Below are 18,190 nucleotides of genomic sequence, written 5' to 3' on the forward strand. Positions count from 1 at the left end.
TGTCTCTCTGTCTCTCCCCGTGTCCCTCCCCGTGTCTCCCCGTGTCTCTCTGTCTCTCCCCGTGTCCCTCCCCGTGTCTCTCCCGTGTCTCCCCGTGTCCCTCCCCCGTGTCTCCCCGTGTCTCCCTTCCCGTGTCTCCCCCGTGTCCCTCCCCGTGTCTCCCCGTGTCTCCCTTCCCGTGTCTCCCTCCCCGTGTCTCCCCGTGTCTCCCCGTGTCTCCCCGTGTCTCTCCCGTGTTTCCCCGTGTCTCCCCGTGTCTCCCCGTGTCTCCCTTCCCGTGTCTCCCTTCCCGTGTCTCCCCGTGTCTCCCCGTGTCTCCCTTCCCGTGTCTCCCTTCCCGTGTCTCTCCCCGTGTCTCCCTTCCCGTGTCTCCCCGTGTCTCCCTTCCCGTGTCTCCCTTCCCGTGTCTCTCCCGTGTCTCCCCGTGTCTCCCTTCCCGTGTCTCTCCCCGTGTCTCCCCCCGTGTCTCCCCGTGTCTCCCCGTGTCTCCCCGTGTCTCCCTTCCCGTGTCTCCCCGTGTCTCCCTGTGTCCCTCCCCGTGTCTCCCCGTGTCTCCCCGTGTCTCCCTTCCCGTGTCTCCCTTCCCGTGTCTCCCTTCCCGTGTCTCCCCGTGTCTCCCCGTGTCTCCCCGTGTCCCTCCCCGTGTCTCCCCGTGTCTCCCCGTGTCCCTCCCCGTGTCTCCCTTCCCGTGTCTCCCTTCCCGTGTCTCCCCGTGTCTCTCCCCCGTATCTCCCCGTGTCTCCCTGTGTCTCCCCGTGTCTCCCTTCCCGTGTCTCTCCCCGTGTCTCCCCGTGTCTCCCCTTCCCGTGTCTCCCTTCCCGTGTCTCCCCGTGTCTCCCTGTGTCTCCCTGTGTCTCCCTTCCCGTGTCTCTCCCCGTGTCTCCCCGTGTCTCCCCGTGTCTCCCTTCCCGTGTCTCCCTTCCCGTGTCTCCCCGTGTCTCTCCCCGTGTCTCCCCGTGTCCCTCCCCGTGTCCCTCCCCGTGTCTCCCCGTCTCTCCCCCTCTCCCCCGTCCCTCCCCGTGTCTCCCCGCGTCTCCCTGTGTCTCCCCGTGTCTCCCCGTCTCTCCCCCTCTCCCCCGTGTCTCTCCCCCTCTCCCCCTCTCCCCCGTGTCTCCCTTCCCGTGTCTCCCCGTGTCTCCCTCCCCGTGTCTCCCCGTGTCTCCCCGTGTCTCCCCCTCTCCCCCGTGTCTCTCCCCGTGTCTCCCCGTGTCTCCCCGTGTCTCCCCGTGTCTCCCTCCCCGTGTCTTCCCGTGTCTCTCCCCGGTGTCTCTCCCCCTCTCCCCCGTGTCTCCCCGTGTCTCCCCGTGTCTCCCCCTCTCCCCCGTGTCTCTCCTCGTGTCTCCCCGTGTCTCCCCGTGTCTCCCTCCCCGTGTCTTCCCGTGTCTCTCCCCCGTGTCTCTCCCCCTCTCCCCGTGTCTCCCCGTGTCTCTCCCCGTGTCTCCCCCTCTCCCCGTGTCCCTCCCCGTGTCTCCCCGTGTCTCCCTTCCCGTGTCTCTCCCTGTGTCTCCCCGTGTCTCCCCGTGTCTCCCCGTGTCTCCCTTCCCGTGTCTCTCCCCGTGTCTCTCCCCGTGTCTCCCTTCCCGTGTCTCTCCCTGTGTCTCCCCGTGTCTCTCCCTGTGTCTCTCCCCGTGTCTCCCCGTCTCTCCCCCTCTCCCCCGTGTCTCTCCCCGTGTCTCCCCGTGTCTCCCCGTGTCTCCCCCTCTCCCCCGTGTCTCTCCCCGTGTCCCCCCGTGTCTCCCCCTCTCCCCCGTGTCTCCCCGTGTCTCTCCCCCTCTCCCCGTGTCTCCCCGTGTCTCCCCGTGTCTCCCCGTGTCTCCCTTCCCGTGTCTCTCCCCGTGTCTCTCCCCGTGTCTCCCTTCCCGTGTCTCTCCCTGTGTCTCCCCGTGTCTCTCCCTGTGTCTCTCCCCGTGTCTCCCCGTCTCTCCCCCTCTCCCCCGTGTCTCTCCCCGTGTCTCCCCGTGTCTCCCCGTGTCTCCCCCTCTCCCCCGTGTCTCTCCCCGTGTCCCCCCGTGTCTCCCCCTCTCCCCCGTGTCTCCCCGTGTCTCTCCCCCTCTCCCCGTGTCTCCCCGTGTCTCCCCGTGTCTCCCCGTGTCTCCCCCCGTGTCTCCCTTCCCGTGTCTCCCTTCCCGTGTCTTCCCGTGTCTCTCCCCGTGTCTCCCCCTCTCCCCCGTGTCTCCCCGTGTCTCCCTTCCCGTGTCTCCCTTCCCGTGTCTCCCCGTGTCTCCCCGTGTCTCCCTTCCCGTGTCTCTCCCCGTGTCTCCCCCCGTGTCTCCCCGTGTCTCCCCCGCTCAGCGCTGGGCCTCCTGCCACGCCTGCGCACGCTGCAGGTGGCGGGCAACGCGTTGTCGTGGCTGCCGGCGTCGTCGCTCCCGGCCTCGCTCTGCCACCTGGGCCTGGACTCGAACCGACTTCTCTCCCTGCCCCGCGCGCTCTGCCGCCTCCCGGCGCTCGCCGAGGTCACCGCCGCCGACAACCGCCTGCGGTCGCTGCCCATGGGTTAGGCGCGCACCTAGCCTGGCACCGGACGACGGGGCGCGGCCGCACGCGCGTGTGCGTGTGTATGTGCACGTGTGTGTGCATAGTGTGTGCGTGCGTGTACGTGTGTGTGCATAGTGTGTGTACGTGTGTGTGCATGTGTGCGTGTACGTGTGTGTGCATAGTGTGTGCGTGCGTGTGTGTGCGTGTGTGTATGTGCGCGTGTGTGTGCGTGTGTGTACGTGTGTGTGTGTGTGTACGTGTGTGTGCGTGTGTGTACGTGTGTGTGTGCGTGTGTGTGCGCGTGTATGTGCATAGTGTGTGCGTGCGTGTGTGTGCGTGTCCGTATGTGTACGTGTGTGTGCATGTGTGTACGTGTGTGTGCGTGTGTGTACGTGTGTGTGCATAGTGTGTGCGTGTGTGTGTGTGTGCGCGTGTGTGTACGTGTGTGCGCGTGTGTGTGCATAGTGTGTGCGTGTGTGTGTGTGTGTGTGTGCGTGTGTGTGCGTGTGTGTGTGTGCGCTTGTGCGCGCGTGTGTGTGCGCGTGTGTGTGCGCGTGTGTGTGCACGTGTGTGTGTGCGTGTGTGTGTGTGCGCGTGTGTGTGCGTGTGTGTGTGCGTAACTAATAAGCTTGTGCCGGAGGCCCCGGGGGGACAGGCGTCTATGACGTCTCCTGGCCAAACCCCAATTGGTGGAGCCAGGAGATTGAATATCTACCCTCGGGGCTCCTCCAGAAACAACGAAAAGCCACTTCGTGTGGCCACGTGGAATGTTTCAACGCTCACTGCGGAGGAGAGGCTGCCACTCCTCTGTCGGTAGCTGGACCGGTACCGCCTGGATCTTTGTGGCATTCAGGAGGTCCGGTGGACCGGTTCTGGCTCCTGCCACCATGAGGGGTGGACAGTCCTCTACTCGGGGCAGCAGACTGTCAAACAACAGGGTGTGGCTGTGAGGTGTGGGAAGCTGTAAGCCCCAGGTTACTTTGGGCTCACCTTCCCATCAACTGGAGGCGAGGAGTGGTGGTCGTGGTTACTTATGCCCCCACCGAAGAAGAACATCCGTGGAGGGATGCAGGCAAAGCCGATGAGCCAGATGCCTTCTATGACCTCCTGTCACAGGTGCTGGCTAAAGTGGCCCCTAGGGATAGTCATCTTGTTGGGTGACTTCAATGCCCGAGTTGGTCATGATGCTGGCACCTGGTCTGGAGTGATTCGAGGGCATGGGCCAGATCAGCTCAATAACAACGGTAGGAGGCTGCTAGATTTTTGTGCAGCCCATGGGCTTGTAATTACCAACACGCTGTTCCACCATCGGCGCATCCGCACAACATCATGGATGCATGCCAGGTCCAAGCAAGAACATCTGCTGGACTATATAGTGACGGACCAGCGGATGCGAGCCCATGTCCTTGACACCAGGACCTACCGTGGAGCTGATCTGCCCTCTGACCATCGACTAGTCATCTGTAAGATGCGCCTGCCATTCTTCCACTCCGGTGGTGGGTGTACACCCAGGACCTCATTCCAACCTAAAGTGGCCTGGTCTCAGTTATCTGATGAAAGCTGCAAGCGAGAATTTCATCATCGCTTGCGGCTGGGATTGGCATCGTCCCCCACTCCTCCTGATGTCGAGGGTAAATGGGCGAGGTTTAGGACTGTGACTCATGCAGCTGCAATGGCTGCTTTGGATACACGGTCCAGACATCCCCAAAGCCCCTGGCTGACAGAGGAGGTGTTCAGGATGGTTGAGAAAAAGCGACAGGCCCACTGTCATCGGCTACAGAATCCCACGTCAGAAAATGAGGAGGCTTACCGCAGCCTTCGCTCGGAGGTTCGGAGAGCCATGAGGCACTGCAAGGATGGGTGGTGGTTGCGGGTTGCTGAGGAGATGGAGTCTGCCTCAGTGGCCCGTAATCACAAATCTCTATTTAACTCCATCAAAAAAGTAACCTGCAGCGTCCCACCTATTACCATAATTGGGGGAAAAAACGGTGATCCAATCTCCGACCCCCAGGAACAGGTTTGCAGATTTGCTGAGCATTTCTGTGAGGTCCTGGGGGAGGGAAAATCCCTCAGCCAGGAAAACATCGTGGCACAAAGTGAGGATGACCCTGCTGAGGCTGCGGTGCCTCAAATATTGGAAGAAGTCACCCCCTGTGAGTGGCTGGCTAAAGTGCCATCTGTTGAGGAAGTACTGAAGGCGATCCGGAGTCTGAGACCAGGAAAGGCAGGGGGCGGAGATGATCTCCCAAGCGAAATGCTGAGGGAGGGTGGCGTTTGTGCACAGACTGCCCTATATGCCCTCTTTAAGAAGGGAGACCGCACAGACTGTAACAACTACAGGGGCATCTCACTCCTCAGTGTGCCGGGAAAGGTCCTGGCAAGGATTATTCAGCATCGCCTTGCCAGGCACGCTGAGGAGAGGCTTGCGGAGCCCCAATGCGGTTTCAGGAAAGGGCGGTCCTGCACAGATGCCATATTTTCTGTCCGTCTGCTACAGCAGAGGTGTAGGGAATTCCAGCAAGACCTACATCTCTGCTTTATTGACCTGGTCAAGGCCTATGATACCATCAGTTGGCCTGGGCTCTGGGTTGTTCTTCGTGCTTTTGGAGTACCTGACCCTCTGCTCACGATCATTAAGGACTTTCATGATGGTGAGCGGGCCCGGGTAAAACTACGTGGCTGGGAGTCAGAGCCATTCCCTTTACACCTTGGGGCGCGACAGGGATGTCCTCTGGCTCCCACATTATTTAACATCTATTTTGACCACGTAGTTCGTGAAGCCATCAATAGCTGTACCGGGGGAATCTCCATATGGTACAGATATAATGGGAGGCTGATCGATGCCCGGGTGCGGTCAAGGGATGGCTCCCTATTGCTCAACCACGTTATCTATGCCGATGATTTGGTAATAGCTGCTCATTCAGAGGAGGAGTTGGAGACGCTGCTGCTGAGACTGGAGCGTGCCACTAAGAGATGGGACCTTACCATCAGCCCCACCAAAACTAAGCACCTGCCTGGGTATTTTGTACCATTGGACACTCCACCCTCACAACTCGGTGATGGAGCAGTTGTGGAGAGAGTGGAGAGTTTCCCATACCTGGGCAGTGTGCTTATGACCGGCTCCAGTTTAACAGCAGAGGTCTCACTCCGAATCAGTCGAGCGGCAATATTTTTCATCGGTTGCGTAATGCTGTGTGGAAGCTACCTGGTCTGTCGCTCCGCACTAAGCTTCAGGTCTTCTCGGCCACGGTCATTCCCTCTCTTCTATACACTTGCGAAACGTGGACCCCCTTAATGGAGCATCTTCGCCGGTTAGAAACATTTAGGCTGGCCTGCCTACGATCCATCCTGGGTTTAACCAGACTGGATTGTGTGAGGAGCTCACAAATTCTTGAAAGATCTGGGCAAGGTCTCATCGGTGAGCTCCTCCGGCGGGCAAGGCTGCGATGGCTGGGTCATGTAGCACGCATGCCCAGCCACCGCATGCCGAAACAACTTTTGTTCGGCCGGATTGAGGGGGCTAAACGGGCGCGGCATGGGCTAGAGAAGAGATGGAGTGATGTGGTACAGGAGGACGTGGAGCTGAGTGGACTTGCCGATGACTGGTACCAGCGGTGTCAATAACGGCCTCTGTGGAGGAGGCTCGTGAAGGACTCTACTGGGCAGTTGGAGGCAGTCGCCCTCCAACAACAACGGAGGGTGGAGGAGCGACGCTCACAACAACGAGCGGAGCGCCGGGTGGCTAAAGCACAGCAAGTTGGCACAGTAGGGGGCACAGGTGGTGCATCAGCCAGTCATCTCAGTCATCTCAGTCATACTTGATTAGGTGCTTTCGTGACTGCAGGAATTATTCTTAGTTTTTTTCGGTAAAGTCACGTAGAAATAATAAAAAATAAAATTATATAATAGCATATGACGTTTCGATTGCAACACATGCAATCATCATCAGGTACAGAATTAACACAGACACATCTCTGTGTCCCCTGATGTGTCTGTGTTAATTCTGTACCTGATGATGATTGCTTGTGTTGCAATCGAAACGTCGTATGCTATTATATAATTTTATTTTTTATTATTTCTACGTGACTTTACTGAAAAAACTAAAGAGTCATCTCAGTCATCTCAGTCAGTCGACCCGTGGCACCTGGGTCTGTCCCGTGACCTCCTGCCAGCGGGCGTTTGACACTTCACGTGGCCTCAGGGTGCACCTAGCCTGGCACAAGCGTCTTGGAGACGTCACCACCACTTAGTGGCGGATGGCGGTTGTTGTTGTTGTTGTGTGTCTGTGCGTGTTTGTGCGTGCGTGAGTCAGGCATGGTGCTGGCCACCCACCCCCTCGTGTGCTGTACTGCACTTGCCCCCTACAGTCTGTTAAAGCTACATGGGGGATCTTTGTCTTTGTAGATCTGGGCCGCTCTGGGAAACTGCAGCTGCTGTTTGTGGATGAGAACCCAAATCTCTCACTCCTGCCCTGCTGGCTACACAACCTCACCCTGGGATGTGTGGGGTAAGCGTGCACTCACCCACTCACCCACTCACCCACTCACCCACTCACTCACTCACCCATTCACCAAATCACTCACTCACTCACCCACTCACTCACCCACTCACTCACCCACTCACCCACTCACTCACCCACTCACCCACTCACCCAATCACTCACTCACCCACTCACTCACCCACTCACTCACTCACTCACCAACACACTCACTCACTCACCCACTCACTCACTCACCCACTCACCCACTCACTCACCCACTCACTCACCCACTCACTCACTCACTCACCCACTCACTCACTCACTCACCCACTCACTCACCAACGCACTCACTCACCCACTCACTCACTCACGCACTCACCCACTCACTCACTCACCCACTCACTCACCCACTCACCCACTCACTCACCGACTCACTCACCCACTCACTCACTCACTCACCCACTCACTCACCCACTCACTCACCCACCCACTCACTCACCCACTTACTCACTCACTCACTTACCCACTCACTCACCCACTCACCCACTCACCCACTCACTCACTCACTCACCCACTCACCAACACACTCACTCACCCACTCACCCACTCACTCACCCACTCACACTCACTCACCCACTCACACTCACTCACTCACCCACTCACTCACTCACTCACCCACTCACCCACCCACTCACCCACTCACCCACTCACTCACCCACTCACCCACTCACTCACCCACTCACCCACTCACTCACCCACTCACCCACTCACTCATCCACTCACCCACTCACTCACCCACTCACTCACTCACCCACTCACCCACCCACTCACTCACTCACTCACCCACTCACCCACTCACCCACTCACTCACCCACTCACTCACTCACTCACCCACTCACCCACCCACTCACTCACCCACTCACCCACTCACTCACCCACTCACTCACTCACCCACTCACCCACTCACTCACCCACTCACCCACTCACCCACTCACACACTCACTCACCCACTCACCAACTCACCCACTCACTCACCCACTCACCCACTCACTCACTCACCCACAAACTCACTCACTCACTCACTCACCCACTCACTCACTCACTCACCCACTCACCCACTCACTCGCTCACCCACCCGCTCACTCACCCATTCACCCACTCACTCACCCGCTAACTCGCCCACCCACCCACTCACTCACCCACCCACCCGCTCACCCACCCACCCGCTCACTCACCCGCTCACCCACCCACCCGCTCACTCACCCACTCACTCACCCATCCACCCACTCCCTCCCTCACCAACCCACTCACTTAATCACCCACTCACCTGCTTTCTCAGCCACTCACCAACTCAATCACCCGCTCACCAACCCACCCACCCTTTCTACCCCTATCACTATGTACATGGTTGTCAACTGCACCTAGCCTGGCACAGACTGCCCCATCCAGCCCACACAGGTGCTGACAGCTCTTGCCCCTGGAGGCCGCGTGGGCTACACGGGGGACCTTTGCCTGTGTCTGTGTCTCAGGTGCGGCACGGAGGTTGGCCTGGTGAAAGAGGTCACCCTGGGCTCACCGGGTCTCCCGGACGAGATCAGGTGAGCGACTCGCTCACCTCCACACTCGCTCACTCACCTACTCACCTACTCACCTACTCACCCACTCACCTACTCACCTATACACCTACTCACCCACTCACTTACTCACCTATACACCTACTCACCTACTCACCTACTCACCTACTCACCCACTCACCTATACACCTACTCACCTACTCACCCACTCACCTACTCACCTACTCACCCACTCACCTACTCACCCACTCACCTACTCACCCACTCACTTACTCACCTATACACCTACTCACCTACTCACCTACTTGCCCACTCACCCACTCACCTACTCACCTATACACCCACTCACCTACTCACCTATACACCCACTCACCCACTCACCCACTCACCTACTCACCTATACACTCACCTATTCACCCACTCACCTACTCACCTACTCACCCACTCACCCACTCACCTACTCACCTATACACCTACTCACCTACTCACCCACTCACCTACTCACCTATACACCTACTCACCTACTCACCCACTCACCTACTCACCCACTCACCTACTCACCCACTCACTTACTCACCTATACACCTACTCACCTACTCGCCCACTCACCCACTCACCTACTCACCTATACACCCACTCACCTACTCACCTATACACCCACTCACCCACTCACCTACTCACCTATACACTCACCTATACACCCACTCACCTACTCACCTACTCGCCCACTCACCCACTCACCTACTCACCTATACACCTACTCACCCATTCACCCACTCACCTACTCACCCACTCACCTACTCACCTACTCACCCACTCACCTACTCACCCACTCACCCACTCACTTACTCACCTATACACCTACTCACCTACTCGCCCACTCACCCACTCACCTACTCACCTATACACCCACTCACCTACTCACCTATACACCCACTCACCCACTCACCCATTCACCTACTCACCTATACACTCACCTATTCACCCACTCACCTACTCACCTACTCACCCACTCACCCACTCACCTACTCACCTACTCACCCACTCACCTACTCACCTATACACCTACTCACCTACTCACCTACTCGCCCACTCACCCACTCACCTATACACCCACTCACCTACTCACCTATACACCCACTCACCTACTCACCCACTCACCCACTCACCTACTCACCTATACACTCATCTATACACCCACTCACCTACTCACCTACTCACCCACTCCCCTACTCACCTATACACCTACTCACCTACTCACCTACTCACCCACTCACCCACTCACCTACTCACCTATACACCTACTCACCTATACACCTACTCACCCACTCACCTACTCACCTACTCACCTGTACACCCACTCACCTACTCACCTGTACACCCACTCACCTACTCACCTATACACTCACTCACCCACTCACCTATACACCTACTCACCTATACACCCACTCACCTACTCACCTATACACCCACTCACCTACTCACCTAATCACCCACTCACCTACTCACCTACTCACCTGTACACCCACTCACCTCACCCACTCACCTATACGCCCACTCACCTACTCACCCACTCACCTATACACCCACTCACCCACTCACCTATACACCCACTCACCTACTCACTTACTCACCCACTCACCTACTCACCTACCCACCTATACACCCACTCACCTATACACCCACTCTCCCACTCACCTACTCACCTATACACCCACTCACCTATACACCCACTCACCTACTCACCCACTCTCCCACTCACCTACTCACCTACTCACCTATACACCTACTCACCTATACACCTACTCACCTACTCACCTGTACACCCACTCACCTACACACCTGTACACCCACTCACACTCAGGGCCCTCCATTGTATGTGTGTGAGTCCCCGTGTGGGCCCCCTCGCGGAGCTCGCTCTTAGGGCCCTCCACCCTGTGTGTAGGGGGGTGGGCCCCCTCGCGGAGCTCGCTCTCAGGACCCTATTATCATCTGTGTGTGTGTAGGTGGGTGGGTCCCCATGTGGGTTCCCGTGTGAGCCCCCTCGTGGAGCTCGCTCTCAGGGCCCTCCACCCTGTGTGTAGGGGGGTGGGCCTCCTTGTGGAGCTCGCTCTCAGGGCCCTATTATCATGTGTGTGTGTGTAGGTGGGTGGGTCCCCATGTGGGTTCCCGTGTGAGCCCCCTCGTGGAGCTCGCTCTCAGGGCCCTCCACCCTGTCTGGGTTCAGTGGCCGGAGACCCTGGAATCTGGTAAATAAAGTGACGTCACTCACCCCCTACTCACCCCCTACTCACCCCCTACTCACCCATCACTCACCCCCTACTCACCCATCACTCACCCATTACTCACCCCCTACTCACCCATCACTCACCCATTACTCACCCCCTACTCACCCATTACTCACCCCCTACTCACCCATTACTCACCCCCTACTCACCCCCTACTCACCCATCACTCACCCATTACTCACCCCCTACTCACCCATTACTCACCCCCTACTCACCCCCTACTCACCCATCACTCACCCCCTACTTACCCCCTACTCACCCATCACTCACCCATCACTCACCCACTACTCACCCCCTACTCACCCCCTACTCACCCCCTACTCACCCATCACTCACCCCCTACTCACCCCCTACTCACCCCCTACTCACCCATCACTCACCCACTACTCACCCCCTACTCACCCCCTACTCACCCATTACTCACCCCCTACTCACCCATCACTCACCCATTACTCACCCCCTACTCACCCATCACTCACCCATTACTCACCCCCTACTCACCCATTACTCACCCCCTACTCACCCCCTACTCACCCATCACTCACCCATTACTCACCCCTTACTCACCCATTTCTCACCCCCTACTCACCCCCTACTCACCCATCACTCACCCCCTACTCACCCCCTACTCACCCATCACTCACCCATCACTCACCCACTACTCAACCCCTACTCACCCATCACTCACCCATCACTCACCCCCTACTCACCCCCTACTCACCCATCACTCACCCACTACTCACCCCCTACTCACCCCCTACTCACCCATCACTCACCCCCTACTCACCCCCTACTCACCCATCACTCACCCACTACTCACCCCCTACTCACCCCCTACTCACCCATCACTCACCCATTACTCACCCCCTACTCACCCATTACTCACCCCCTACTCACCCCCTACTCACCCATCACTCACCCCCTACTCACCCAACACTCACCCCCTTTCTCACCCATCACTCACCCCCTACTCACCCATCACTCACCCATCACTCACCCCCTACTCACCCATCACTGACCCCCTACTCACCCATCACTCACCCATCACTCACCCCCTACTCACCCATTACTCACCCCCTACTCACCCCCTACTTACCCCCTACTCACCCATCACTCACCCCATACTCACCCATCACTCACCCATCACTCACCCCCTACTCACCCATTACTCACCCCCTACTCACCCATCACTCACCCATCACTCACCCCCTACTCACCCCCTACTCACCCATCACTCATCCCCTACTCACCCCTTACTCACCCCCTACTCACCCATCACTCACCCACTACTCACCCATTACTCACCCCCGACTCACCCCCTACACACCCATCACTCACCCCATACTCACCCATCACTCACCCATCACTCACCCCCTACTCACCCATTACTCACCCCCTACTCACCCATTACTCACCCCCTACTCACCCATCACTCACCCATCACTCACCCCCTACTCACCCATTACTCACCCCCCTACTCACCCATCACTCACCCCCTACTCACCCATTACTCACCCCCTACTCACCCATTACTCACCCATCACTCACCCCCTACTCACCCATTACTCACCCCCCTACTCACCCATCATTCACCCCCTACTCACCCATTACTCACCCCCCTACTCACCCATCACTCACCCCCTACTCACCCATCACTCACCCCCTACTCACCCATCACTCACCCATCACTCACCCCCTACTCACCCCCTACTCACCCATCACTCACCCCCTACTCACCCCCTACTCACCCCCTACTCACGCATCACTCACCCATTACTCACCCCCTACTCACCCCCTACTCACCCATCACTCACCCCCTACTCACCCCCTACTCACCCATCACTCACCCATCACTCACCCCCTACTCACCCCCCTACTCACCCATCATTCACCCCCTACTCACCCATTACTCACCCCCCTACTCACCCATCACTCACCCCCTACTCACCCCCTACTCACCCATCACTCACCCCTTACTCACCCCCTACTCACCCATCACTCACCCACTACTCACCCATTACTCACCCCCGACTCACCCCCTACTCACCCATCACTCACCCCATACTCACCCATCACTCACCCATCACTCACCCCCTACTCACCCATTACTCACCCCCTACTCACCCATTACTCACCCCCTACTCACCCATCACTCACCCATCACTCACCCCCTACTCACCCATTACTCACCCCCCTACTCACCCATCACTCACCCCCTACTCACCCATTACTCACCCCCTACTCACCCATTACTCACCCATCACTCACCCCCTACTCACCCATTACTCACCCCCCTACTCACCCATCATTCACCCCCTACTCACCCATTACTCACCCCCCTACTCACCCATCACTCACCCCCTACTCACCCATCACTCACCCCCTACTCACCCATCACTCACCCATCACTCACCCCCTACTCACCCCCTACTCACCCATCACTCACCCCCTACTCACCCCCTACTCACCCCCTACTCACCCATTACTCACCCATCACTCACCCATTACTCACCCCCTACTCACCCCCTACTCACCCATCACTCACCCCCTACTCACCCCCTACTCACCCCCTACTCACCCATCACTCACCCATCACTCACCCCCTACTCACCCATCACTCACCCGCTACTCACCCATCACTCACCCCCTACTCACCCCCTACTCACCCATCACTCACCCCCTACTCACCTCCTACTCACCCGTCACTCACCCCCTACACACCCATTACTCACCCCCTACTCACCCCCTACTCACCCATCACTCACACCCTACTCACCCATTACTCACCCATTACTCACCCACCACTCACCCCCTACTCACCCATTACTCGCCCACCACTCACCCATTACTCACCCACCACTCACCCATTACTCACCCACAACTCACCCACCACTCACCCATTACTCACCCACCACTCACCCACTACTCACCCATTACTCACTCACCACTCACCCATTACTCACCCATTACTCACCCACCACTCACCCATTACTCACCCATTACTCACCCCCTACTCACCCATTACTCGCCCACCACTCACCCATTACTCACCCACAACTCACCCACCACTCACCCACCACTCACCCATTACTCACCCACCACTCACCCATTACTCACCCCATTACTCACCCCCTACTCACCCATTACTCACCCCCTACTCACCCATTACTCGCCCACCACTCACCCATTACTCTCCCACCACTCACCCATTACTCACCCACAACTCACCCACCACTCACCCACCACTCACCCATTACTCACCCACCACTCACCCACTACTCACCCACTACTCACCCACCACTCACCCATTACTCACCCACCACTCACCCCCTACTCACCCATTACTCACTCACCACTCACCCATTACTCACCCACCACTCACCCATTACTCACCCCCTACTCACCCCCTACTCACCCCCTACTCACCCATTACTCACCCATTACTCACCCACAACTCACCCACCACTCGCCCACCACTCACCCATTACTCACCCACCACTCACCCATTACTCACCCACAACTCACCCACCACTCACCCACAACTCACCCACCACTCACCCACCACTCACCCACTAATCACCCACCACTCACCCATTACTCACCACTCACCCATTACTCACCCACCACTCACCCCCTACTCACCCATTACTCACTCACCACTCACCCATTACTCACCCACCACTCACCCACTACTCACCCACTACTCACCCATTACTCACCCCCTACTCACCCACTCACAAAGTCAAAGGTGCCCCGTGTAGCCTGTGACAGACTGTGGGCCAAGTGCTGCTAAGTGCACAGTGCCTGTGAAGGCTTCGGGCCCTACACACAGAGGGGGTGGGTGGCCAGTACCACGCCCGGCCGCCTTTGTCTCTCCAGTGCTAGGGATGTCTACGGCACTACACCGCTACACCAGGTACTCATTTGAGGCTGAGTCGACCTAGGGGAGGCCCATGGCCGGTTCAGATAATATCGCTATCACCACCACTAACCCACGACGTTCACCCACTCACTGTGTCTGTGTGTGTCTGTGTGTGTGTGTGTCTGTGTGTGTGTGTCTGTGTTGTCTGTGTGTGTCTGTGTGTGTCTGTGTGTGTGTGTCTGTGTGTGTGTCTGTATGTGTGTGTCTGTGTGTGTGTCTGTGTGTGTCTGTGTGTGTGTGTCTGTGTCTGTGTGTGTGTGTCTGTGTGTATGTGTCTGTGGGGGTGTGTGTGTCTGTGTGTGTGTCTGTGTGTGTCTGTGTGTGTGTTTGTGGGGGTGTGTCTGTGTGTGTGTCTGTGTGTCAGTGTGTGTCTGTGTCTGTGTGTGTGTGTCTGTGTGTGTCTGTGTGTGTGTCTGTGTGTGTGTGTCTGTGTGTGTGTGTCTGTGTGTGTGTCTTTCTCCGTCTCTCCCCCCTCCCTCTGCACGAGTAGAGAGTGAGACCCCCCTCCCAGCCACCTTTGTCTCCCTGCTGCACGCCCCCACGGCGCACTGCCCGCCTTGTGGGGTTCCGGTGTTCACGGCGGCCTTCCCCGGACTCGTGGCCATGAGGGACACGGAGCTGGGAGCTGTGCACGGGCGGTGAGGACTAACTGTGTGGTAAACCAGGTCTAACTGTGTAGTAAACCAGGTCTAACTGTGTAGTAAACCAGTACTGTGTAGTAAACCAGGTCTAACTGTGTAGTAAACCAGGTCTAGCTGTGTAGTAAACCAGGTCTAGCTGTGTAGTAAACCAGGACTAACTGTGTGGTAAACCAGGTCTAGCTGTGTAGTAAACCAGGTCTAGCTGTGTAGTAAACCAGGTCTAGCTGTGTAGTAAACCAGGTCTAACTGTGTAGTAAACCAGGTCTAACTGTGTAGTAAACCAGTACTGTGTAGTAAACCAGGTCTAACTGTGTAGTAAACCAGGTCTAGCTGTGTAGTAAACCAGGTCTAGCTGTGTAGTAAACCAGGACTAACTGTGTGGTAAACCAGGTCTAGCTGTGTAGTAAACCAGGTCTAGCTGTGTAGTAAACCAGGTCTAGCTGTGTAGTAAACCAGGACTAACTGTGTGGTAAACCAGGTCTAGCTGTGTAGTAAACCAGGTCTAGCTGTGTAGTAAACCAGGTCTAGCTGTGTAGTAAACCAGGACTAGCTGTGTAGTAAACCAGGTCTAGCTGTGTAGTAAACCAGGTCTAACTGTGTAGTAAACCAGGTCTAGCTGTGTGGTAAACCAGGTCTAACTGTGTAGTAAACCAGGTCTAGCTGTGTGGTAAACCAGGACTAGCTGTGTAGTAAACCAGGTCTAGCTGTGTAGTAAACCAGGTCTAGCTGTGTAGTAAACCAGGTCTAACTGTGTAGTAAACCAGGTCTAGCTGTGTAGTAAACCAGGTCTAACTGTGTAGTAAACCAGGTCTAGCTGTGTAGTAAACCAGGTCTAACTGTGTAGTAAACCAGGTCTAGCTGTGTGGTAAACCAGGACTAGCTGTGTGGTAAACCAGGTCTAGCTGTGTAGTAAACCAGGTCTAACTGTGTAGTAAACCAGGTCTAGCTGTGTAGTAAACCAGGTCTAGCTGTGTAGTAAACCAGGTCTAGCTGTGTAGTAAACCAGGTCTAACTGTGTGGTAAACCAGGTCTAGCTGTGTAGTAAACCAGGACTAACTGTGTAGTAAACCAGGTCTAACTGTGTAGTAAACCAGGTCTAACTGTGTGGTAAACCAGGTCTAACTGTGTGGTAAACCAGGTCTAACTGTGTGGTAAACCAGGTCTAACTGTGTAGTAAACCAGGTCTAACTGTGTAGTAAACCAGGTCTAGCTGTGTAGTAAACCAGGTCTAGTTGTGTAGTAAACCAGGTCTAACTGTGTGGTAAACCAGGTCTAACTGTGTGGTAAACCAGGTCTAACTGTGTAGTAAACCAGGTCTAACTGTGTAGTAAACCAGGTCTAACTGTGTAGTAAACCAGGTCTAACTGTGTAGTAAACCAGGTCTAACTGTGTAGTAAACCAGGTCTAACTGTGTAGTAAACCAGGTCTAGCTGTGTAGTAAACCAGGACTAACTGTGTGGTAAACCAGGTCTAGCTGTGTAGTAAACCAGGTCTAACTGTGTGGTAAACCAGGTCTAGCTGTGTAGTAAACCAGGACTAGCTGTGTAGTAAACCAGGTCTAACTGTGTAGTAAACCAGGTCTAACTGTGTGGTAAACCAGGTCTAGCTGTGTAGTAAACCAGGTCTAGCTGTGTAGTAAACCAGGTCTAGCTGTGTAGTAAACCAGGTCTAGCTGTGTAGTAAACCAGGTCTAACTGTGTAGTAAACCAGGTCTAACTGTGTAGTAAACCAGGTCTAGCTGTGTGGTAAACCAGGTCTAACTGTGTAGTAAACCAGGTCTAGCTGTGTAGTAAACCAGGTCTAACTGTGTGGTAAACCAGGACTAGCTGTGTAGTAAACCAGGTCTAGCTGTGTAGTAAACCAGGTCTAGCTGTGTGGTAAACCAGGACTAGCTGTGTAGTAAACCAGGTCTAGCTGTGTAGTAAACCAGCACTGTGTAGTAAACCAGGTCTAACTGTGTGGTAAACCAGGTCTAGCTGTGTAGTAAACCAGGTCTAGCTGTGTAGTAAACCAGGTCTAACTGTGTGGTAAACCAGGTCTAGCTGTGTAGTAAACCAGGTCTAGCTGTGTGGTAAACCAGGACTAGCTGTGTAGTAAACCAGGTCTAACTGTGTAGTAAACCAGGTCTAGCTGTGTAGTAAACGAGGTCTAACTGTGTAGTAAACCAGGTCTAACTGTGTGGTAAACCAAGTCTAGCTGTGTAGTAAACCAGGTCTAGCTGTGTGGTAAACCAGGTCTAGCTGTGTAGTAAACCAGGTCTAGCTGTGTGGTAAACCAGGTCTAGCTGTGTAGTAAACCAGGTCTAGCTGTGTAGTAAACCAGCACTGTGTAGTAAACCAGGTCTAGCTGTGTGGTAAACCAGGTCTAACTGTGTAGTAAACCAGGTCTAGCTGTGTAGTAAACCAGCACTGTGTAGTAAACCAGGTCTAGCTGTGTAGTAAACCAGGTCTAGCTGTGTAGTAAACCAGGTCTAACTGTGTAGTAAACCAGGTCTAGCTGTGTAGTAAACCAGGTCTAGCTGTGTAGTAAACCAGGACTAGCTGTGTAGTAAACGAGGTCTAACTGTGTGGTAAACCAGGTCTAGCTGTGTGGTAAACCAGGTCTAGCTGTGTAGTAAACCAGGTCTAGCTGTGTGGTAAACCAGGTCTAACTGTGTGGTAAACCAGGTCTAGCTGTGTAGTAAACCAGGTCTAGCTGTGTGGTAAACCAGGTCTAGCTGTGTGGTAAACCAGGACTAGCTGTGTGGTAAACCAGGTCTAGCTGTGTGGTAAACCAGGTCTAGCTGTGTAGTAAACCAGGTCTAGCTG

At 55.8% G+C, this 18,190-nt stretch overlaps 1 protein-coding gene across 1 annotated transcript in view; it reads left to right on the forward strand.

The window, feature by feature from the left end:
• The window catches only part of LOC116937464 (leucine-rich repeat-containing protein 28-like), a 56,312-nt gene that overhangs the window by 19,726 nt on the left and 18,396 nt on the right, over positions 1-18,190 (forward strand). The window contains exons 6-10 of the mRNA XM_076057099.1: positions 2,293-2,496; positions 6,883-6,985; positions 8,488-8,556; positions 10,678-10,781; positions 15,233-15,380. Of these exons, the coding sequence (XP_075913214.1) occupies positions 2,293-2,496; positions 6,883-6,985; positions 8,488-8,556; positions 10,678-10,781; positions 15,233-15,380 (628 nt within the window). The remainder of the gene's footprint in view (positions 1-2,292; positions 2,497-6,882; positions 6,986-8,487; positions 8,557-10,677; positions 10,782-15,232; positions 15,381-18,190) is intronic.

This window comes from Petromyzon marinus, chromosome 79 (genome assembly GCF_048934315.1).
Source record: "Petromyzon marinus isolate PM22_M1 ecotype Great Lakes invasive population chromosome 79, UKy_Petmar_22M1.pri1.0, whole genome shotgun sequence".
Taxonomy (NCBI): Eukaryota; Metazoa; Chordata; class Hyperoartia; order Petromyzontiformes; family Petromyzontidae; genus Petromyzon; species Petromyzon marinus.